General features: G+C 39.7%; 1 protein-coding gene and 1 non-coding gene across 2 annotated transcripts in view; both read left to right on the forward strand.

Moving 5' to 3' along the window:
* The first annotated feature begins 1,969 nt into the window (after positions 1–1,969).
* On the forward strand, positions 1,970–2,041 carry trnah-gug (transfer RNA histidin (anticodon GUG)). The gene has a single exon. It is a non-coding gene; the product is annotated as a tRNA-His (tRNA).
* Positions 2,042–11,416: 9,375 nt separating this feature from the next.
* The window catches only part of LOC115591075 (carboxyl-terminal PDZ ligand of neuronal nitric oxide synthase protein-like), a 62,545-nt gene continuing 49,030 nt past the window's right edge, over positions 11,417–24,931 (forward strand). The window contains exons 1-2 of the mRNA XM_030432710.1: positions 11,417–11,946; positions 12,346–12,417. Of these exons, the coding sequence (XP_030288570.1) occupies positions 11,842–11,946; positions 12,346–12,417 (177 nt within the window). The 5' untranslated portion in view covers positions 11,417–11,841. The remainder of the gene's footprint in view (positions 11,947–12,345; positions 12,418–24,931) is intronic.

The raw sequence follows: 24,931 nt of genomic DNA on the forward strand, positions 1-24,931 counted from the left end.
CACCAAAGACTTTTGGGAACCATACTGTAGTTCGGAAGTGGGTAAAACTCATTAACTTTTTACATGTTGCACTATAAAGGATGTTGCATTGTCAGACTCGTTTTAATGATTAGTACACAGATCATGTGTGTACTTCTCAGAAAGACGTGTAATAGTGTATAATGAAGCATTTTCCTAAGTGATATTAATCAGTTAAACACTATGTCAGAAAAATTGAGCAGGCAAACTTTTTTGTTCACCGTGTGGTTTACTCCATGACTTCCAAAGATACCTGAATGTACCAGATTATATCAGAGGTACAAATGTGTTACTAGTGAATGCCTTTGTTCCAAAAATTTTACTTTTCATCATATGTGCTGTAATGTTGGTATTAAGCTTTCACATTCAACTGAATTAAACTGTATTAGTCAGCAGCCACAGCAGCAGTTTTTGATGGATCCCGTCAGAGGATCTCCTGGCAGATTTAGAAATCAGTGATCAGAGTGTAAATCATTCGTTAGTGAAGGTCTTCTGAGGACAAATTCAGCTTATTTCACCCGCCCACAGATTCTTCAGCTGAAGAAAAAAAGAAAAATCACGTTCAACAAGGACTAATAAGGAGGGTACACTAAAACTGAACTACCTTTTTAATACGGTCATCTTTATTTGCTGAGTTAAGTTCTGATGATTTGTTTGAGGGACTTTTCATGAGGTACTTTTTTTTTCAAGTGCTGATGCTGTGACCTTTTTAGAAGATCGATATCTACCGAGCTTAACACTGGGTTGGGCCGATTGGTCCAAAAATATTGATACATTACCAAATGGAACAGCTTCAATTTCAGTTTTCTACCATGTGCTCATTTATTTATGTTTCATCCAGCCTGCAGTTGTGACTGAACACAGGAGGAGCATAGTTTGGAGTTATTTTGCAGCTGTAAATGAAAACATTGCAAAGTGTGATGTGTATAGGAAAAGTGGTCATTACTGTGGCAACACCACAAACAGATTTAAACACAGGAAAAAACACGAGAAAAAATACAGAGCCGCAGCAGCGAAGAAAGGAGCCAGAGGAGTGAAATGCCTCATCAGCACCCAGACCCCCCAACACTGAGACGGAGTCCACTGGCAGAGAGGCATCCAGGTATATACAGTACAATAAATGTTTTAGTCAAACTGCTTAAATATGCCATGCTATATTAAGACATCCAAATAATATATTGAGCCCATTGGAACTTCTCTGAATGAAACTACATTAATCATTTTTAATGAAACAGAAAAAATGCAATACATCTCAAACCTGATGGTGGAATATAGTTACCTTTTTGAATATAACATCATATCATAATTATTATATATAATAACCATGCACTTTCACTTTACATTAATAAAATAAAATATTAATACATTTTTGTCATTTGCCTTTAAAAAGGGTCCTGTGTTTTCATGATCGTTATCGGCACACACACACACACACACACACACACACACACACTGATGTTTGGTACTTGCTTGCTTTGGTGTGAAACAAACCTTTAAAACCTTATCATATCTAATATCAGTTCTATTTAGCCTCATATCATCCCAACACTTATTTCGATCATACTTTCACCACCCAGGGTCACTCAATGACTCTGCTGACTGAATTAAATTGTTCTTCCTGAACTCTCACCACGACATAGTTTGTGAAAGTTGCAAACACAACATGACATTAAAGCGGTTTGTTACAGGAAAAAAATAATAATGTTAAGTCGAGGTTAGGGAAAATGAATGGCTCAGGCTGCCACCTCCATACAGGCACGATTATCAGCCAAAACATCAGCAGTTAAAAACTTACATCTTGATAAAGAAAAGAGCTCGCAGAGAGCCGCACACTGAGAGGGGTGGTTGATGTTCTGTGAGTAGTTATGGCTCAAAATGCGAAACCAAATCCCTCCTCTATTTTCGCACACGGGCGTGATTATCAGCTGTCCCTAGCCGTACAGCCTAGCTCGCCGTGATCGTATAGTGGTTAGTACTCTGCGTTGTGGCCGCAGCAACCCCGGTTCGAATCCGGGTCACGGCAGTATTTTGAGGTCCACCACGGTTCACTGACAATGTTCTCGATTTAAGTTGAATTACATGATGTCGTTCCCACTTCACAAAGGTTGCTGGACGATACAGCAGCAGACAACATTGACACTGAATGGGCTAAAGGCATGTTTCTTACTCGATCCAAAACACTGTAGTTTAACTGTGCGACATGTAGTGGACTTACTAAGAGTTCCTGGAAAAAACAATAAGCTAGGCAACCTACCCAACATATCCACAAGTATTTATATTTCAGCAGCACATTCGTTTTCAAAATATATCATGAATATTAAAACTAGGGACTTTACAGCAATATTACTAGACTGTGAATAAGGTTTTTTTTCATCACGCAGTTTTTTAAGTCAAGCACATTACATAAACTGAGATTTGATGGGGCAAATGAAATAATGAGCGTCAGTTCTGTCAACTTCAACAGGTCTCAAAGCAACTCAACGCAGCCAACGAATTATCACGACAGCTCGTCGGTAATCACAGCTTAATGTGGCAATGTGACAACAGCAAACAATGCACCATTTGGATAGAAAAGAGAAAATAAAACAAGTTATAAAAAGAAAATGCAAAAAGTGGCACAGTGGAAGCTCGCTGCTTCAACTTACTCTTTGCGTCACATAATAATAACAATATTGTGGGGGAAGTTGGTATTTATGGCGGGACTGCCATTCAAAAAACACTTTAAACCACTTAGACAACCTATATAGGCTTTGGTGAAACCAGCCTTTCAAGATTCAAGATTGGAGATTTGATTTAAACAGGCTATCATTATGTAACCAGGATAGTACGCTGAAATGATAGCTGAAGTCCATTTATGCTACTTAAAAAAAGCAAAATTATACAAATGTATGAATAACTGATGAACATAAGAATAGAAATGTAATAGAATTTAATTACAGGGTAAAATCATCAAATACAAATGTGGCTGTGTAACAGTGAAGTCAGCTAGAACAAAGCCACTGTAGAGTGTAAAAACACTGATGATGTTCCAGTTTTCCATACACACCTCTGGATCATGACACGCAGGATAGAATGTTGAAAAACAAATCCATGACTCCTCAGTGAAAGTACAGTAACTCAATGTATTTATATTACTGTTGTTATTATTATATTATTATATCTGTATATCTATGTATAACTGCTTTAAACCAGATTGATACTGTGAAAACATGATTCTTTCTGACATGGTTATCGTACTGTAAAAATGTCAGTATGTTGCAACCATAGTCCCCAGTAATGGTACAAACCTTTTAAAAATGAATGGCTGGCACAGGATGTCTTGCTAACTTCCCTAAGATCCATATAATGTCCAGGTTTTGTCCGTCATACAGCCACAGAACAGACAACAAAAGAAAACAACAGCAACAAGTTTCAGTGTCCGGTCCTACTGTGTGCGTCTCCATCAAGCGATTTTTGTGTGTGTGCAGACACTTCCTATCAAAACTTTTCTCCTTACCCATTATATCGGACAGAAAATTAATCACACCTCTTGCCCTCGGTAGGTTCACTGCAGTGTGTTAGGCTATCAGGCTGAGTCGAGAGGCCCGCAACAGAGGAGCATTGCTGTGATTTGTGGAGACAGTTTCATAGGCTTGTAAAGGCACACAAAGCACTCGGCAGACTGAGAGAATGTGAAACAGTTCAGGGAAAGAACAACCTATTGGACCTCAGTCTCCAGGGGAAGCTGGCTGAATACAAATTCATTTACTCTTCTATAAAAGAGTGCTCTGGCTGCCAGGCAACAAAGTGACACATTTTTTACTGTTGCACAACACCGAATGAACCAAGACAAAGACAGCTCGATCACAGAGTAGCAGCAGCTCATACAGTAAGGTTGTGCAGCACTCTTGACATTGGTCTCTGAATGGGATTAGTTAAAGGCGGTACAAAAGAGATGTTTATTAAAATAGTTAGAGAGATGTGCCCTTGTGAATAAGCCTAAGATGAATGTAGAATATGTTGTATTCACATTGTAGAATACTAAGACATAACAGTCAGGAAAGAGGATAATCTATGAAACTGTATATTTAATCTGATAGTAAAAGAATACAATTATATTGTGCAGTTTCCCCAAATGCTTCATTCACCCATCTTCAAGATGGAAATACAAATTCATGTCTGTCTTATGTGAAGCAAAATCATATAAATAGATCATCTTGGTCACAAGTTGCGTTCTGCGATACATAATATGTCCACATGGTGCCACCCTTACTTCTGTTCTCACTCAAAGCTGTGCTTTATCAACCTGCATCAGAGAGTCATGACTGACACATATTGGTGTATGACAAATTCGATTTTTATTTTGCTCTTGAATGGATCAGTGACAACTCGTCTGGTACTTTGTTCTTTAACTCAACACTCACAAGACTTTCCCACGGGTCATTCAGCTGAACTTCGTGCAGCAAGCGTCAGCATGCCAAACTATGATGATGCTGACTGGGGGTAAATATTACCTGCTGAGAAAACTTTTGGCACTGGAATGTTTGGAGGTGGGAAATTGGAACTTCATGTTCACCTCTGATCTTGACTGGGACGCAGAATAAGTCATTAATGTTTTGTCTGATCCAGCAAATCCCTGATAAATTATAAACTTTGTCATACTTACTTTGTCCTTCTAGAAAAGCAAGCAGCACATGTTAGATACTGAAAAGGGTTCCTCGCACTTCCATATCAAACAAAACATCAAAATGGTTTAAAGTTTCACTGCGACAAGATAAGTGTAGAAGGCGAAGCTTTCTCTGACTAAAACTCCTTGTGGAGTCATTGTAAGCTGAATTCAATCAAACATCCATATGAAGGGATTCCTCCTCTCCTTCTCTTGTATGTGCACAGATAATGGATTTTGTTGGCTTTGTTTGAGAATGAGGGGCCGATTAAATCTGTTGTAATCTACCCTTGAGTGTGAGTGTTAATATTCCATGTTGTAACACATTTTCGGGCACAATTGGAAATGTATTGTTGCCATCATTTGTCGCACTGCTTCTCCTCTTGTCTGTCTTCTTTGCTGAAACTCTCAGAGGAGCGGTGGATCTGCTCCTCTAGTTGTGTGCCCCACATTCTGCGAAAATGGCCATTATTAATTCAGCTTAAGAGGCCCTCAAGATGTGTATGATCTGCATGTGTGCGTGTTTGCATTGTCGTGTATGTGTATATGCGTGCGTAGGCAGTCAATTTGTGTGTGTGTGTGTGTGTGTGTGTGTGTGTGCTCGCTGAGAATAAATGCCAGAGAGAGGGAGAGAGCATCTAAGCCTCGGGGCTCCTGCTGACACACTGACCTCTCACTGAGGTCTCACACTCACAATAGAGTTGGCACCAGAAAAAAACAAAACAAAGCTCTTTTTCACACTGGAACATGAAGCTGGTGTGTTCAGATGAATCCACATTTTGAAAGGGTCAGTTTTTTGATCCGAAAATCAATGAAAAGAGTTTTCAGCTATGACCGGATTAGTGTGTAAATGGACGCTGTGTCCGAAATCATCCCTTATACACAATATATTGCACTACACTCACTGTTCAACTTTTACTCATGAGTGTGCAAACATATTCACAACATTGGATCCAAAATGTCTTAAGTATATGTGGGTGTGCGCTGACGCAAAATGTGAATGAAGAAAATATCAACTTGCTACTAATTACTGAGTAAACTCATAAAGAGTGTAGTGAAAGAGTGAACAATGTGAGTGATTTCAGACACAACCTCAGACACTGTGTGCTGACTTAGCACAATTCTGTCTGGACTGATGTCATACAATCTGGACTGCTGTGAGGTCCTCATGGAAAATTCTCCAAGTATTAAAAGCACCATCTGGGTTTTTCTTAGATACAAACCTTGCCATCTCAAACTATCAATACATGGAATAATGCAAAACGTTCCCACTGTTATGAAATACACAATATGAATGCATATTGTGCTGTTCATGTGTGCTGTGTGAGTCCTTGTGGTAGTGCATGAGTAAACAAGCTCATGGAAACATTCACACCATGGCAGTACGACTTGTAAGGAGCTCCACAGAGTACTGTGCAGGAAGCATTCCTGAGGACTTTCCATGACTCTGTGGTGGCATCAGCCATTTTCTATGGAGTAGTCTGCTGGTGCAGCAGCATCTGGCAGCACGTAGGAAGAGACTGGGTAAACTTATCAAGGAGGCCAGCTCCATCCTGGGATGCCCTCTTGACCCAGTGCAGGTGGTGGGAGACAGCAGGATGATTGATAAGCTGTCATCGCTGCTGGTGAAGGAGTCTCACCCCCTGCAGGTCACTATCACAGCACTGGGCAGCTCCTTCAGCGATAGACTGATACACCCCAAGAGTGTGAAGGAGAGGTATCACAGGTTCTTCCTTCCTGCTGCTGTCAGACTCTGCAACCAGCACTGCTCTCAGTAGGCCTCACTGTGCAATGTGCAATAAAAACTGTATACATAACTCATTTCTCATTTTGGTTTGCACTATCTAGGGCAATTTTCATACTGCTATTTATTATCTATCAAGAACAAGACATTGCCCACACAGTTCATGATTACACCGTTTATATATTTGTACACATTATGTATATACAAGTCTATTTCTATTTGTGCTCTAGCTCTTCTGCTTACCTTTTATTATGTTGTTTATTTTGTACTATTATTATTGTTCATTGTTAAATTGAACTGTCTTCTGACTGCTGTGATGCACACATTTCCCCATTTGAGGGACTAATAAAGGAAATTCTGATTCTGTTCACATTTGGTGCAGTCACACCTATCATATTGACATTTGTACAGTACGTGTTATGTCACATTCATAACACGTGATTATTTCAACATCTGAACGCATGACTCACTGCATATTTTTAAGGAGACGTTGGGATAATCTCTGGTCATATTTGTGGCAATAAAAGCATATATTTGATGAGAAGTTCGGAACATCTCCAGGCAATTCTGTGTTTCTGTGTTGATCCACACAGGTATTTTAAGCCAACACAATCTTTTCCAAACCCAAACCATGTGTTTTTTGTGCCTAATCCAACCAGATAATGAACACAGCATTGTCACAGCATAACACTGATAACTGAAACTACAGAAACATTGCAACTGCAAGAAGTGTAAAGTTTTGATACATCGACATCAATACATTGCGACTGGGTTGCACCCAAATTTGAGGGTTTGTGGGCACTATCACAAATGTTGGTCTTATACTTCTAAGCACAGACACCTGTGAACACCAGCTTTAAAACTGCAAACAACACTTCACTTTCTAAACCACCTGTTCTGTTCAGTTTCTTTCCCATATGGCACTGGGCAGGAGGAGATGCACACCCTTGACAGAATGCTAATGTTCGGCCTCACACAGTTCACCTCAAACAGTTGTAACATTACCACCTGAGGGCAAACACATCATTACATCTGACGTGTCTAATACCTGTAACACCCAGCGTCTTATGTAGGATTACTGGTATTGTGTAGGAATAAAGGTCTTCCTTTACTTCATGACACACAGGGCAAGGTTTACCCAAATTGTAAAAGCTTTAGTGGAGAGAGGCTACAGTACTGCAGCCCTCTGAAAGCCCATGTTGCCTTTTGGCTTTTAAGTGGAACCATGCTGTTATTGTAAACTGATCTCAAAAACCTGCTTAATGTCGGGAGCATATGCCTTAAAAGCCAAAGCCCTAATCAAGAGATCATCATGTATTTGAAGACCTGGCAGGGATTAGGTTGCTCTCCATCCTTTTTAAAGAGCCTTTAGAGCACATGTGGTCCCTCAGAGGGGAACTGGTTGTGTTCAGCATTAATTCCTCATGCAGAGACAGCAGCTGTTAATGTCTGCCATCACGCTGCTTTGTTGTCATGAGAGCAGGTTGGTCATGACCGCTGTTTAAAGAAAAACAGTGTTACGCGGCAGTTTTTTTCATGGAGATATCCTTCAAAAATCCTGCTTATATAACTAAATGAAGCAAATATGAGTCCTGCCTGGGCTTAAATGTCACAACATAATCACCAGAATAAATGCTAGCTAATTACATTTCAGCGAGTTAAACTGTTTCTTTATGTTGTAACTTGCCATTTGTCTTGGTTGAAATGTATTTTTCTTTTGTCATAATGCTGTGCTTGTGCTCTTGTTAGGTTTATGCACAAAAAACACTTAGTTAGGGATAGGATAAGAGCGGTTTGGCTTAAAATACCTGTTTTGTTGACCACCACGGTGGAGATGGTCTGACTTCCTGAGAAAAACAGCCAGTTTTGCAGCCACAAAAACAGCTGCAAATACCCCAAGGTGTTCTTAAAAATATCCTGTTGTGTGACTCAAACTGCAATCAGCTGTGAACTTGATACACCATGGTGTCAACCTTGGTTGTATTTGTGGTTTGTAGAAATGTTAACTACTAACATTATATCCTGGTGACTGGGTTGGATTTTAAAATGTGCTTAATAAACTTGAAGTTTGGAGAGATTTCAAACTGTTTGGTTCAAAGAAGCATCACCATGGCAGCTTTAAAAACAAAAATAAATGAAGGGATTACTTTTGATGGATGCTGATGAGGTTTGCATTTGACAGTAAACAGTGACGCAGGATGATAGTTTGGAAATGACGACTGAATGGTGTGGGACAAGATTTGCATTTGCAAAGCAGATGCCACTTTTGAACCCATGACACTCCGGAGTGAATCATATGCATCATCATCCTGCTACCTCATGAGCCCTCAGGACACCATTAGCAGCAGTGCTTCATATATTTCCAAAGAGATGGTGAGAATAAAATTACTGCTGCCCCACTTCTTCTTCCCTCCCCGCCTGGGACCGCGTTTGGGGGAACGCTGCATGTTTACTCCCAGGATGACACAGATGGTGTGTGCATTATACAATATGACAACTGCATTAAACATGAATGCAGCTCTACTGACCACACATGACTGTGGTTTATGTAAGGTCTAAAGCACTGGAGATGCTCTTATTCCAGATGCTGGAACAGAATGTGTGTAGGATGCTCGGTGTGAAGGATCTTTTGTAAATGATCAACCAATGCCAGCACATCACCATTGTACATCTCCTTTACCGGCAAACATCAACTGAATGTTTTACCAGATTGTGTTTAGACTGATAATATTTTTGAAGCTTTAGACTAAAGCTTCTTTTCAGGGCATTATTCAACGTCTTCAATATGTTCTGACTCCTACTGATGCTATTATGAACCATCCATTCCATTATAAAATGATGTGAGTGGACCTGCAGGTGTAATTGCTCCTCTCCTCTATTAATCCTTTTGATTTCTGTATAAATGTACTTGTTTTAACCTATGGGACCTTTGGGCTATTTTTGCTTTACATACAGCAATGAAAAGAAATCCTTAAGTTTTAAAAGCCACCTCAACATTTCATTAAGGATTAATTCAAAGGTGAAGCTTTAGATGTTATATTTCTGTCCTCCCTCACATGTTCGGTTATTGAAGCTGCCTATCCAATGTTCAGCTAGTGGAAAGATGCAAAAAGGCAAACATAGGCTGATGAAATCCACAGATTCAAAGGTATAATTTGTAAGATATGGCCAGAATTCAAAGGCAGCTCCAGTTCATGTAGAGCCAGATTATTGTCAGATCTCACTTTGTGAACTGATCATTTATTTTGACCAAACTGGAGGTGATTGTGGAGAGGCAAAGAATATATTTTGTGTTGAGTTTTTATAAAGTGTGTTTTACGATGGTATGAAGCGTCAATTCAGCTCATCTTCATCTCTGTAAAAGAGAGGAACTTAAATTCACAGTTTGCAGTTGTATTTTTCTGTTTAGCGAGGGAAATGGGTGTAACAATACCCCGTGTTAGTTTATTTTATTGACTTTATAGACTAAGTAGCAAACTTGCTGTTTTTACATGTCAAAGCTAGAGGTATGAGGACTACCAGGCTCACTGCCTCTTGAGTGAAAGAATGGTATTATGAGGCAGGTCGGCTGGTTAGCATGCTAACTTAGAAATCTCTGCAACACAGTACATAGACATGTTTACAGTTACAACATGTAAGAAATGGCCATGTGTCAAATTCATATTCAAAACAATTAAAGGGCAGCATATCACTAGAGTAACCTTTAACTGCTGCTAACTGTAACTGCTGTTAGCTAGTTAGCTCAGTAAGCCACGCAGTTGGCAGTTTGGACTGGGAGCTTGAAGCCCCGAGGGAGTGTTGCTGTTAACACTGCTAGTTTTGGACCTCTGGACTGGCACGGGCTGGGGCTTGCTGGTTAGCATTCTAACTTTGATGAATATCTCTCCAGCAGAATACATAGACATCATAACATCTTAACAATTATTTGTTCACATTCTGATGATAGTGGTAGTTAATTCTTTGGATGTGTTCAACTAAAATTCGTACACATTGCACATTTTAAGATAAGAGATAAGATGTTCCTTTATTGATCCCCCTTGGGAGAAATTTGCAGGTAACACATCAGTACAGAGGGAAGTAAGCACAAGAGTAAGTCTCAAAAAACAGAGACAATAATAAGTAGATATTGGAAAGAATAAAATAACAATTTGAATAAACATATCATAAAAACTCTTAGAATAAAGATAAACATACTATATACAGTAGCTGTCCTTGTGTGTACATAATGTGTGCAAAATATAATTAATGTGCCTGTGCAAAGGTGCAATGTGCAGGGTTCCTCAGATAGTAAATAACAACAGAACAAAAAACAGTCAATCTTAAAGTGACAGTGGAGTGTATGGTTGAGTTCTTTTACCAGTGGAGAAAGGAGGTGTTGGGAGCTGTGGTGGTATGAAAGAGACATTTATTTTTTTATGTTATTATGAGCAATGACTCATGCAGAGAAAATATAAATATAGCTCCTGTTTATTCAATTCAGTAGCTTAATCTTAAATGTGCTAATGAAAGAAAAACTGAAGAGAGGAATCATTTTACTTCTCATTCTTATATTTTCATCTATTATGATAATTCCACATGGCCACTAGTTGGTAGCCTTGCCCCTTTTATTGTATTCAGAGGCAGAGGTTTGTGATTACTACACATCAGCCCCATCTGTAAAGTTAATCTTATATTTTCATTGGAGCAGACTGGATGAGAGTAAAAATCCATAGGGTGTAAATTACCATCTGACATACAATGCTTTCTTCAGCCAAATGAGGCAATTCCTCTTGCATTAGCCATCGGGTGATTTATTTTCTCAACGTGCATTCTGTGTTGAACAATTTGCAAATTATTATATCAAATCCGTTCATAAGAAAGATAACCTTTACGGAGTTGTAATGTGTAAATATAGGAAGACACACCACTCCCGTGTGTTGTGTGTGGAGGGTAAGAGGGAGGAGAGGGGGGCAGGTACCAGACTCTCAGCCCCTCCTCCGCAGAGCCACGGTGCGCCTCTGTTCCAATGGAAACAGGTGGGGTCCCCGGACTCCTCCAATCACACCCTCCCTCCGTGCGGGAGGGGGAGAGTCCAGGGCAGGAGGCAGGACCCAACCAACTTCCACACTCACCACGGGAAAAGTCGGGAAACACATCTGGCACCGCATGTCGCTGTTCCTGGTGGCCTACGTGTGTTTTTAAAGCTGTTAAAGCTGTTACCGTGATTTTTTTTTCCCTCACCGGAACGTCGGTGGAGTAGTTGCCGCCACTTGGCCGCTGTTGAGGGCGGTGTAGGAGCACTGCAATGCCGGGACGCTTCGCTGTGATGGAGAACATGTACTAAACCGGATTTGGGATTGTTTCTTCTTGGATTACTGTGCCTGTTCAACTGACCTGTTTCGTTTCCCGTTGATATTCTTCTCTGGCAGTGCGGAGTAGTAGTCACACACTGAAAATGCCTGGAAAAACCAAATACAACCTCGTTGATGATGGGCATGATTTGAGGATCCCGTTGCACAACGAGGAAGCGTTCCAGCATGGGATCAACTTCGAGGCAAAGGTAAATTCAAGCAGCTGTAAAGTGGAGATTGCTAAATTAGCCGGTAATGTCTTATTCTCACGGTATTTAGGTTTTGTTTTAGAGTGTTGTCTTCATTTGCCAACGTGTCTAAAAACCCAAACGTGTAGTAACTTTGCCTTTCTATGTCAATGTTGAAAAAGAACTAATATTTGTCAACGTAACTTAAATAACGTTGGCCGACATGCTTGAGACCGGTTTGGCTAGCTTGTAACGTTAAAGCAAGTTGTTGGCTAAGTCGTTAGAGACTGAAGTTGCACAGAGTTCATTATTACCTCCAAAGGACACCTGGAACTGTTTCAGTAAAGAACAATCGTGTGAATACTGTCTATTGTTTCATTAATGTGTTGTACCTGTCATATTGTACCCCCCGGACAACAGTACATCGGCAGTCTGGATGTCGCGCGGCCGAGCAGCCGAGTGGAGATTGTGGCTGCGATGAGGAGAATACGGGTGAGTGGAAGCTGAACGAAACTCCGTTCCAAATCTGGCAAATTTTCACATTCTTGCTCATCAGCTAATGCGCATGTCTGGAAGAATAAGACACAAGATGTTTTCGGATTACCTATGCCCCACTACTTAAATCGGCATATATATGCCTGCCTAAACAGTAATTTATATCAGGAAAGAGACAACTTTTTGGATTTGGTTTCCTGTCCACCTTTGATGTAAGACTGTGGGTATATGATTGGAATAAGTCATGTGAAATGTAACATGACTGACGTGCTTGCAGTTTTGTTTTCATTTCTGATGCTGAACTGGAGAGACCATTTGCTTATTAGCCCCTGAAAATTACCCTGTATATATATATATATATATGTGTGTGTGTATATATATATATATATATATATATATATATATATATATATATATATATATATATATATATATATATATATATATATTATGCTAAATGCACAGATTGATGATTTGAATAATTTCTGGGTTGAGGCCCCAGATAGCTGTGTGACAAGTCACCAAATGATGCATAAAGTGGTGTGGAACAGATGATCGGACGCATTAACTACAGTGTTAATCATTTACTCATACACACTGAATTGAAATGGATATCAGTTTGGAAAGCACCTCAAAGTTTAAACATGCAGACTGTATTGTACCGGACATTTCTTGCCAGGCGGAAGGTTTGGTCTCCGATGTGCTCCATCACTGATTTGAAGTCTTCTTTGAAGCAATGCATTGGAGTGTGATCCCCCTGCCTCCCCCCTTCCCTCTTTCCGCTGTGTAAACCGAAGATTTACAGCTTTTTCAGCTCCAGAAAGTAGACTTAATCTTAATCAGTGTGTCTGCCAGCTTGGAAGCAGTTGGTTTAGCAACATAATGTAGGTTGTGCCAGTGGTGTAGAGTGGTATTTCAGGATTATGGTGATGAACTGGTAGGTGTGCTGGGATTAACTGATGATTCTTTCCAAACCACACACGCACAAGCTCACACACACAGTTATACAGGCAGCAACAGGTACATTGTATTTTAACATCTGATGAATTTAAAGGAATATGAGGGCAGAATGTATGAATAAACGTTTTTTTGATGGAATGCACCATTAGTTGACTTCTCTGGACATTTGTCTTGTATATACGTTAGCAGCACCATTGGCAGTCTGAATTGCAGACATTATCTGCATATTTTAATGTGATGAAGCTCAATCCAGCAGGGCACAGGACACTCTTATTCAATATCCAATCAGTTGAGCATAAGGTGCAGAATGTTCTTCTCATTGCTCTTTTCAGAGAAGTGACCCGCTCCTATAAAGTGGACCTCCCAGTGTGCTGCCATGGCAGCTGTTGTTGTTGGCAGGAAAGCAGGCTGTGGTTTGGCTCCTTCAGTGTGAAAATGGTTTGACACTGGTTAGACAACACAATGGAGGGAAACCACAGGTATCTAACTTGGAAGGGAGGTCACTCTGGGAAGCATGGGACTCTGAACGCATTTGTTTTACTTGAGCAGAAAGTAAGCCAAAAGCAACCTTAACTGAATGATGAAAACCTTAACGAATTAGCAAACTTGTTAAGGATCTTTAACATTGATTGACCCAATTGACTTTAAGAATAGGAGCTGTTTTACATTAGATCATTGATTAGTAAATGCTTATATGATCTGCAATTTCTGAGTTGGATACCATGTTGTGATTTTACTCTGATTCAGAATGACACTCTGCATATGGATTCCCTTTGTTATTGAATGCTTATTGAGAAAGAAAAGAAACCAAAATATGTTGAAAGCAGAAAAAACCTTTATTATTTATATGTCGTATTTTATGAGGTATTCTTTGTTAATCTTTAATTAAAAGGTTAAATAAACTAAAATAGAAAAAAAAAACATAATTGGGAAATCATATCATATTCATATAAATCATTCAGTTTCTACTTGAATTTTACAAAAAATGTCTAATTTGTGGCATTATGACAACAATCCGGCACATAAAAATCGCTCCATGCTTACACAATAATGTGGTCTTACCATGATACATGCAGTGTAGGCAGCTGTTGTTCTGATACCTTTTTTCCCTCAAAGTACCTTTTTTGTGAACTAAACTTTGCTTATTTGTCGGTACCAAGAACATAATTGTACCAGTGCTTTTCTACTAACCCTGTATGGATGCATAGGAATTTGACGATCTGAGAATGAGACTCAAAAATGTAATTTCTTTGGAATTGCTCTAAATAATTGACCATATAGTCGGTGCGTTTACGTGACACTTGAGGAAACCGAATTACTGCGTTAGTCTGACTATGATCAGATTTTTAAGATGCATGTATACACCTTAGTCTGACTAAAATCGGACTGGATCGGATTTCTCAAAGTCGGATTAAAACACCTAGACTTGCGGTTGTCCGATTGAGTAGCATAGTCGAACTATGGCTGTAATCCGACTAAGCTGTGCATATAAACTGTGTGTGTTGTTTGAATTGTCCACCATAATACACACACACTGAGACTTGCCTCACCTGTCAGCTTCTCTACCAGTATGTGTCTGCTTTGTTGACTTTCTTCATTGTACTGAATGACATCGCAACAACCAGGGGCACTACAGGTTTGTACAAAACATCATCATTAGAAGCCCTACATTTAACAGGCGAGGTCGCATCACAACCATTATCTCCGCAGTGGAGGTTCGCCAATTCTCCACCTTTGTTCACACAGAACCAAGCAGCTCCGGCGTTAAGCTGCACCAGTTCGTCAATTCATACAGCACTCCTGCGTGACGGTACACATCGTGATCTTGACGTCTGTGTGTTTTTTTTCAACGCGTTTCCCCCCTTGTGTTAATCAAAACATGTACCTGCTGACTGTTTTTAATCATATGGATGCTGTTATGATGTGTTGTGATTGAGAGCCTGACCCACCAAACGTCCTGGAAAGTTAAATTTTTCTCTCTAAATTACATAATTACATAATCACCATAAGTAAACAGGACCCTGTCTGACTTTGTCAGTGGTGTGGAGGGATGCTTTTTTCTAGGAGAAAGTTCACTGAAGTCTGGGTTGGGAGGGCAGACTGTAGAGGTGGGTAAAAATATCGATTCATCAGTGCATCGCAATATATTTTTTCCCAATTCAATATCGATTCAGAAAATCCTCTGAATCGATTCAGGTAAGCAGCGGCCCCGACCACACGCTGTCCCTTGCTGGACGCCTCTCGGTCCCCGCCTCTAGCAGCAAGAAGCGCCTCACTCTAGGGTTGGAGGGTGATGTGCCGCGGAAACAGTCGGAGCTGTGGAGGCTGGTAGCCGATGTCTGACGCTCTGCTCTTTCGGAGACTGTGAACTACTTACTGTATTACTACTTTTTACTGAATCGATATCGACGAATTTAAAACGATATTGAATCGAATCGATATTTGATCGATTTGTGACCTAACAATACCCAGCCCTAGCTGACTGTCGACAGTAATTACAATAACACAATAATAGAAGAGACAAGCACTTGGTGAGTTGGTTTTCTGCTGGGACATATGTTGTTTATCGGGGGAATTTTGTGATGAAGAGATGGTAGGGCAGACAGGATTACAGACACGATGACGGACAGGAGGACAGACACTTCTCCACGTGTAACCTTGGTACTCGAAAATTCTCTCTCTCTGCATCTGAAACTTTTACACAGAGGAGGATGCGGAGAATTGGCGCAAGATCCCCGCACTCAAAGAGAACCAAATCACAGCATCTGTCCCCAACAGCAGAGCCAGGCGGTTCCTGCAGTGAATGGCAGTGTTTTTCGATTCAGAGCAAAAAAAATAATTAACTTACCACGTCATTATCACCTTCCACTATTGTGTTGTTGTTAGGGATGCACCGATCCACATTTTTTCACTTCCAATTTGATCCTGATACCAGAATTTGGATATCTGCCGATACCGATACTATTCCGATACCAGAGCTCTGTTTGCTTTAATATTATTTTTAACATTATGGTTGATTTTATATGAGGCTGAAATAAACTCCTCTCTACAGGCAAGTATGACATTGGGCAGATGCCTGAAGTCCAAATATCTGTAGTAAAGCTCAGGTTTAGAACTCCTTTTGACTTCTCAGCCGACTTGTTTGACACTCGGTTATATAGTTCAGGTAGCGCAGTCTCTAACAAGTATCTCAGGGTTTCCCCTACATGTAATTGACTGTGGCGCACCACCACGGCAAAATAAAAGCCGCCACACCTTAAAAATTCAGGCATAAATAAATCCAGAGAAAGGAAATATTTTACCGTCGTCTTCTTCGCAGTCTTTGACATTAACTAGCATGTTGGATATTTAGCTTGATAATTAGCTAGAGGATTAAAATGGTCACTTAGAGCAGAGTCCTGTATGGGTCACCGCATCCGACCGTAAAACCCGACCGCCTCTCCAGGCGTCCGACCCGATCCGCATCTGTGTCCGACACAGTACATTATTTTTCACCTGTGCAGGACTCAGACTTAGATAACTCCTCTCTTGATGGTTGTGTGAGAGCATTATAACCAGAGAAAAAAAAATTAAATTCCCTAAGTAGCCTATGACATTAGTATAACTATTGCAGTATGATGACCGGGGGCGTGTCTCATAACTCTGTGTCTCATTGAACCACGCCTCCGTTCAGGAAACCCATTCCATAGTTTGCAGCTAGCAGACTTGCTGGCAGGAATCACTAGCCCCATTCACACTGGCTTTTGGGTGCGGCTTTAGTACGCCAATTCCCCGCCTCCATCTCAGTGTGAATCTCTTGGAGGCGGCGAGGGGTGAAATTTTGCTCCGGCCCTGATACGCCTCTGGAGGTAGTATCAGGGCCGTATTATTGGAGAGCCGAATCAGTGTGAATGGATAAGCCACCTTCGCGTATCGGGGGCGTGTCGATCGGACCGTCATTAACTACACGGGTCCTTAATACAGAGAAATGTCCCACAAAGCAACGTTACATGACCAAACAAAAGTAACGTATTAACTGTAACTGTCTTTGGCAACTTATATGAGGAAAAAAATACCACAGATATATGTGGAGAAGCGTCCGTCCTACTGACTCTTTGTCACATTTCTGCCCGAAAAACAGCGTCTGTCACCGGCAAAAAACTTAAACTCACAGAGTGTTTGTGATGAAAATAAATCACCGCGACGGTCAGCCCTCTGGACCGAGACTTCAGTGAACTTTCCCCCATAAAACAGCCAACGTCCCCGCGAGTGAGCGAGCAGGAACATACAGCTACATCAAAACACTATATATTACAGTACACACAGGAAAACCTTTCCATGACAGGCTTTTTCTCAATCTCTAAAAGTAAAATAGAAAGAACCAGAAAACTAGAAGGCCTCTCCACAACTCACACTTTCAGTCAGCATAACAAGTGGATATAAAGGTTTGCATTCAGTTATGCTGTCTTGCCATCTGGCTGAAGCTTAATGTAGCCACAGATAGTTATTTTTAATTTTTCCAAACCTCAACCCTGACGCTGCTTTTTGCTGCTTCAAGCTCAATCTACGCTCACTAGATTGAGCCTTCAGGGACACTGAAGCACAGAAAGAATCGTCTAGTTTCTGGTTTGTGCTTTCATGTAACTTTTGATGCTATGTGGAGTTCCTGAAAGAAAGTTTAGTGGAATGATGCTCCCCACAGTTTCTGCTCGTTTCCAAGATTTTTATCAGCCTGTCTTTCTGCACAGTCAGGCTGAGCTATGCTGGTTGCCGGGCAACCGTTTGATGTGTGGTGTCATTGTTCATTGTGTGCATGAGTCACCTGTAAGGCAGTAGCTGATAACAAACTAATGACACAGCAAAGCAGGAAATAGCCACCTACAGTGGAGCGCTACAGGATTTGCTGTAGTTTGACACACTTGTTGCTCACACACACAAGCACTGATACACACACACACATTGTGTTATTCTTGAATGATTAATTACTCTTCCCAGAAAAAAATAGTTTATCACATGGATAAACAATCAGGGCTTCACTCAGTGAAACTCCCCTGCAAGCAGAACAATGTATTTGTATAAAGTTTCTATTATTAGTTCATCAAGTTTACATGAATTATACACATTTTTATATTTTAAAAGCTGCAACTCATTTCATAATTGATTATTTTATCTTCTTTGATTATTTGACCAATTAATTAACTAATGTCAGAGAAAAGCAAAAATACAAATCACATATTTTAAAAAGAATTGTTGAAGCTGGCAAAGTGAAACTGTTCTGCTTGAATAATTACTTAAAAGATGACTTGATTAACAAAATTGTTGTTTCATTTTCTGTTGACAAACAAACAGATCTGATTGATTGATAGGTCCGTGATTTCAGTCCTAGTTCTGTGCTCAATGTAATGGCTGTGAAACACTTGTCGATGAATAATGTAAACCATGGATTGAATTCTTACTTTAGAAAGCGAGAGCAACCACTATAAAACCATCTTATCTCACTTTTGTAGTCGCTGCTAGATGAAGTCCACGCTGTGATCAACATGCTGACTATAAAGGTCCTCCATAAATTACATTTATTAATATCATCATCTGGCAACGTCTGGTATGGAGGACTAAAAGTGCCATAATTCAATAAATTAAATACACCATTAAATAATTAATTGATAAAATGTGGAATTAAATACATGCATGTGTTATTAAATGTTTCATTTATTCATTAAAATACCAATTCATTTTATGTAAAAAAAACCAACATATAATTATTTCACTATTTAATTAATTCTTTCATGGTCCTGTGTTGCAGTGCTTCATGAATTTATTTTATCCGTCAAACTCGCCCATCAAAGTCAGTGGGCCTGCACATCAATTCAAGGCAAATTGATTCCAGATAATGGATTGATGCAATCAAACAAAACTTTAGTGGCATCCGCTGAAAATAAAGTGGAAGGCACGGTCCCCTGCTAGCCCCAATGTTGATACAGCGTGCGAGGTGCAGGATACAATGTCAAAAAATTCACTAGAAAGTTCATGGGGATCCTCCATCAACGTAGCCGCCATGTTTTGAAAGACTTCTTCTTCTTCTTTCGGTTTCAAGACTTTCAGACCAAAGCAATAGAGTTTGAGAGATAAAATAAATTCATGAAGCACTGCAACACAGGACCATGAAATAATTAATTAAATAGTGAAATAATGATATAGGTTTTTTTTAAACATAAAATGAATTGGTATTTTAATGAATTAATGACACATTTAATTCCAATTTTAACTAATTGATGACACATTTAATTAATTAATGACACATTTGATTAATTATTTAATGGTGTATTTATTTATTTAATTATGGCACTTTTAGTCCTCCATAGTCTGGTAGCAGCTTATCTGGTTAAAAGGAGAGGAGACCTTTACAGTGAATTAAAGGGATTAATTTCTCATTAATCTGTTTTTGCTGGGTTAACTGGCCATAGGAAGATTGAGCAGCATGTGGTGAGAAGATTAGATGTGTCGGGGGAGATATCTGATGAGACTAAAAGAGTACAGTGGTGGTGCTCGAATAGGAAAAAGATAGAAATAGAAATGATTTGTCCATCCCTCCAGCTGCCTAGCTTTTAGCAAGCAGCTAAAAAGCATCTTTTTAACAACAAATTAACTGGTGGTGAGAAAACACAGTGGAAGTTCATTAATCTGTGTTTCACTATACTTGAGTGTGTTTAATGGTGCATCATTTGAGCTTAACATAACATGAACGGAGTCAGTGAAGTGGCTGGTTGGGAGCTGTGATGTGCACTGTGTTGACTTGTGCCAGGTTGTGTGGTGCTTCTTTTGTGGCTCTGTTGTCTCACCCACATAACACTGGTACAGCTGTGTGATGAGGACAAAGTGTCAGTGCCATCGACCTGTTAACAGTGAATAGCGTACTCACTGTAAAAAGGTTTTAACCCAAAGGTTTGAGCAAAATGATCAAATCTTCTGATGATATGCTCACAGATTAATCAACGGATAGTGTCAACTCTAATCACAATGTTGACATACATCATATTCAGTAATTAAAATTGCTAAAACTTTTGAGAATGTTAATTGGGTGATCAAACGCATGGCATGTATTTTATCATGACACAATCATATAAATCCTTCTTAACGTAGCTCTCAAATGTCAAATGTTATAATTCTTGGAGAACTAAAGCAGAAACAAACAACCATGATTGTTTCTCTATCCAGTTTTTAAAGGAATCTGACTTGTTTAAAAAGTCAAAAGAAAACTCACATTTTAAAAGCTGTAACAAGCAAGCGTTTGATGTGTTTACTACCAAAGGACTGGAGTGATTAATCAGGTAGAAAATTATATTTTGCTGCTAATATTTCGGGCAGTATGTGTTATGAGATAACAAACAGGCCCCAACAGAGGCTGTCCATCATGTCAAGAATAAAATTCAAACTCAAAGTATTAGAAAAATTCTGCGACATAGTTCATCTAGCTAAATTGCCCCTGCAGGGATCAAAGCAGAATCACACTAATATGAACTGTCTGCAGTTATTGTGGTGAGGCAGTACTTTTACCTAATATGGCTAAGTAGAATGACACAGAGTTAGGGCTTGTCGATAAAACAATAAAGATAATTATTGCGAAACAACTTTACCACGATACAAATATAAGACCTGGGCGACATTGTTGAAAAGATGGGTCCGAAGAATTTGGTAGTGTGGAGTTATTTAAGCTATTTAAAGTCCAACAAGAAGTAGAGTGCACTGCAAACTGTGTCGAAAGCATGCTCCCACAAATTCAGATTATACCACTAATCTTTTTACAATCTGAAACAGTGTCAACCTGGGGTCTGCGCTGCCCCTAGGGGGGCGCCAGAGATCACATGGGGGAGCACGACTTTGTCTGTTCTGAGGTTGTGAGGTTAAAGTTATATTTGTGCAACCCTCTGAGGTCGATTGACGCGCCGGCACGTCAAAATCACATGACCTATTTAAGGTGACGTAGCAGCAAGACGGAGCCTCAGTGAGTCTCGGTCCAACTTATGTGTAGGAGCAGCCTCAAGCTGTGTACCAGTTTTTAAATTGTGTTGATAGGCCAAGTAAAACCGGACTTATGATAAGTAATGTAAGGCACACTTTTTCGTTAAATTATCGTCATGTTTGGTGCGCGTTTGGTGCAGGAAGAGACGGTCAAAATGGACTTCTCTCACGAAAGTGTCGGCAAGCAGGAAAAGTTTGCAAGCGAAAAAAACACGTTCCTATTGGTGGAAAAAGGCACCACACCAGCCAATCACAAAATGACATGGCAAGACACGTGATTGGTTGCTGGGGGACAGGAGGAAGTTGTGGAGGGACCGACAGTGACGGTGAGAGAGTTGAGAGATGTGTGTTAAAATGAAAAAATAACTGTACAGTCACACATGTGAAGTTGTGCTGAAAATAATGACACCAAACAAGGCAAGATAAATAGTTTTTAAGGTGAAATATAATGGTAAAATCAAAAATAGTCAAAATGGCCAATTATACCCTGGACTGCATAAAATCCCAGTAACGCACCCAATCAAAACTCTCTATAATCCAAATTTAAACATATTTCTTGGTCCACATTTAAATTCGTTAAGCTATTTATAACCAACACCCTTATGAGGTAGGCCTATTCTGCTCTCTGGTAGGCCTATTCTGGTCATGTGTGTGTGTTTGTGTGTGATACACCTGATGACACAAAAAGGAAGAAATGTATTTATATACATTGTAAAACTAGGAGAATATAGCTGTTGTTTATTTTTGCAAATAAAAGTTTGTAATTAACCACTTTATTCTTTTAGTGTATGCGGGTTGGGGGGGCCTGGCTTGTCTTGGACACAGGCAAGGGGGGCTTCAAGGAAAAAAGGTTGGGAACCACTGCTCTAGAGCATGCACAGTGCAAGACTTTACAGTCCCAGACCCAAGTGTATGCTGGTAGACCCCCTAAAACAACCAGTGTGATACCTGTGTAACAACAGACCATATTGTCCTCTTTCTCCACTGCCATGCCATGCGACAAAAACCGACGAGACACTGAAATACAAATACAATAGACTTGTTTATTGCAAAATCTAAATTAAGATTTTTGTTTATTATATATACCCGTTTTTTATTTATTTGAAATACATTTGTGTAATGTTCTACAGTACATTTGTCATATTCAACTTCTGACAAAACATAAAAATATTTAAACCAAAATTAACCTTTTCATTTGTTCACATCTCACCAAGGAGTAAAAAGGAACTTTTAAGCTTGAGAGAAGGAGTGAATTGATCAGTCTGGGTCGATTCATCAATTGCGTTTAATGATTCATTTTAATCAATTGAAAATAACATGCCTGTCAGGTATTGGCAAGCAGCCAAGAAGCGTTGAAAAATATTGGGATTTCAGAAAAAGGACTGGTCCACAGATGAACTGGACATTTCACTCAGCAGTCCACTATCTGTTTCAACTATGTTAGGATGAAAAGAAACATACACGCAGTCTTAAATTCAAATGCAGTATTCTGTCAGGATAAACAGAGACTTAAAGGGATAGTTCTGGTTTTTTGAAGTGGGGTCATATCAAGTAAATATCTATAGTCGGTTCAAGTGTACGTTATATAGAGAAAATTCACACCGCTTTACATCGCCGTCACACCGCTCTTTCTTTTGGCACTACATTTTCTCAACCGTAGAACCTGTATCCCTACCGCTGAAACTCTGACCCAGACAGGTGATCTGCGAACGGCAAAATACAGTGCGAGGCCCAGTTGCGCTAATGCATAGGGATACGGAGGTACTACGGTTGAGAAAATGTAGTGCCAAAAGAAAGGGCAGTCTGATGGCGATGTAGAGCGGTGTGAATTTTCTCTGTATAATGTACACTTGAACTGATATAGATTTTTTTAGGTGGGCCTTGTTTTAGGTGGTTAAAATTCACTTTGCATCTGGACTCCATTCACTGCAGTACAGAGCTGAGCGTCTGGGCTGGAGCGGCTCGCTACTTCTCCAAACTGAGGCTGCGCTGATTGGCAATTATGGTAGGGAACAGACCGACTATAGAAATGTACTTTATTTGACCCCACTTCAAAAAACCTGAACTATACCTTTAAGCAGTGAGAGAAAACTTTTAAATGATACCTGTAATTTGTTAAGCCATGACTAAAGGGAAAGGCTGCTAGCCACAAAACTCCGACTGGGAACATAAATATCCACCAGGTAATTCCTCCTCCTGACACGGACTCCAGAGACACTTTGGCAACAACCTGCCGGCTCTGAGACACACTAATAGACTTCCCACAGATTCGTTTCACATTGCGTGGGGAATTGTGATTGGATGATTGCAAGATTGTGGGTGTTAAGAGTGGGAAACATGAAGGAACTCTTGGACAGGTGGGCGGTGATGCAATAATGCAATGTAAAATGCCTTAGGTTTAAGGTAATAATGGTGACTAACAAATTTAGTCTCCTTGACAGTCATTATTGAGCCCAGTTTTATACCTTTGTTCAATGTTTTAATTGATGCACCATTTTTATGTTTGCAAGTGGAGTCAATTTTAATTGTACCTTCCTGCGGTTGGCCTGTTACAATTATTTATGTGCTGTTCTTTCTTGTATGACCCAAAACAGAAACAAGAGGTTACAGCTTCTTCTGTAATCCTCTGTTTTAAGAGAGCATTTGATGTTGTCGTTAAATCGATCACAAAACCCTGAATTGAATTAAACTGAAATTGTATCGCGGCAGAGTTTTTGATATTAGTGAAAATTGCATCATTGTCAAGGAAGGAATGTGATATCATCTGGTGATGAAACTTGTGATACACCCCTTCTTTCCCACATCTTCCACTCATCACTGTCTCTGGAATTCATAATGGAATCCTTATTTATGCCCTGACAAGGATGTTTTAATATAGAACCAGAGGGTGATCGGTGGAAATGACATATTATCTCAGAAATGGGGAAAAAATGAGGTAGAAAGATGATAATGATCAAGGTAAATTTAAGTGACTATCCTAAGGTGTTGTTTATTTTGCTTATTGTCTCACATTTCTGCTTTTTAATTGGTGGCAGCTGGAATTGACCTGCCACAGTTTGATTGACATTAACAAGATCAAGAAGCTCAATCCTTGTCCAATTAATCCAAACGCATTAATATATGTGCCTCCCAGCAGAGATGTCTTGTATTAAGAAGGACCTCCCAACACTCTGTTATCATTTTTTTAACGGTGCTGATAAATGCAGTTCATTTTTTCTTTACATCATGATTAATGCATTTATTCAACACACAGCTCTGTCGTACTCTACAGTCTTGTATGATTCACCACAACAAGGACATAAATGAGAACTCTCTGCAATGGGTATTTGTTTAATAATTGAAATAGATTTTTTTCTGTTGTATGTGATACACAGTTTATTTATTTATTATTCTAGAACTGTATAGCAAAAAGGGCTGTATAGCAAAAAGGTAAATGAATGAATATTGAGTCATAAAAATCTTGGATTTAATATTCATTCATTCATAAAGAAGAGGATCACATGGCACGTGGCAGCAGGGAGAACAGGTCCAGGCTAGGTTTGAAAGTTAGTTG

The sequence above is a fragment of the Sparus aurata genome, chromosome 11 (genome assembly GCF_900880675.1).
Source record: "Sparus aurata chromosome 11, fSpaAur1.1, whole genome shotgun sequence".
Classification (NCBI taxonomy): Eukaryota; Metazoa; Chordata; class Actinopteri; order Spariformes; family Sparidae; genus Sparus; species Sparus aurata.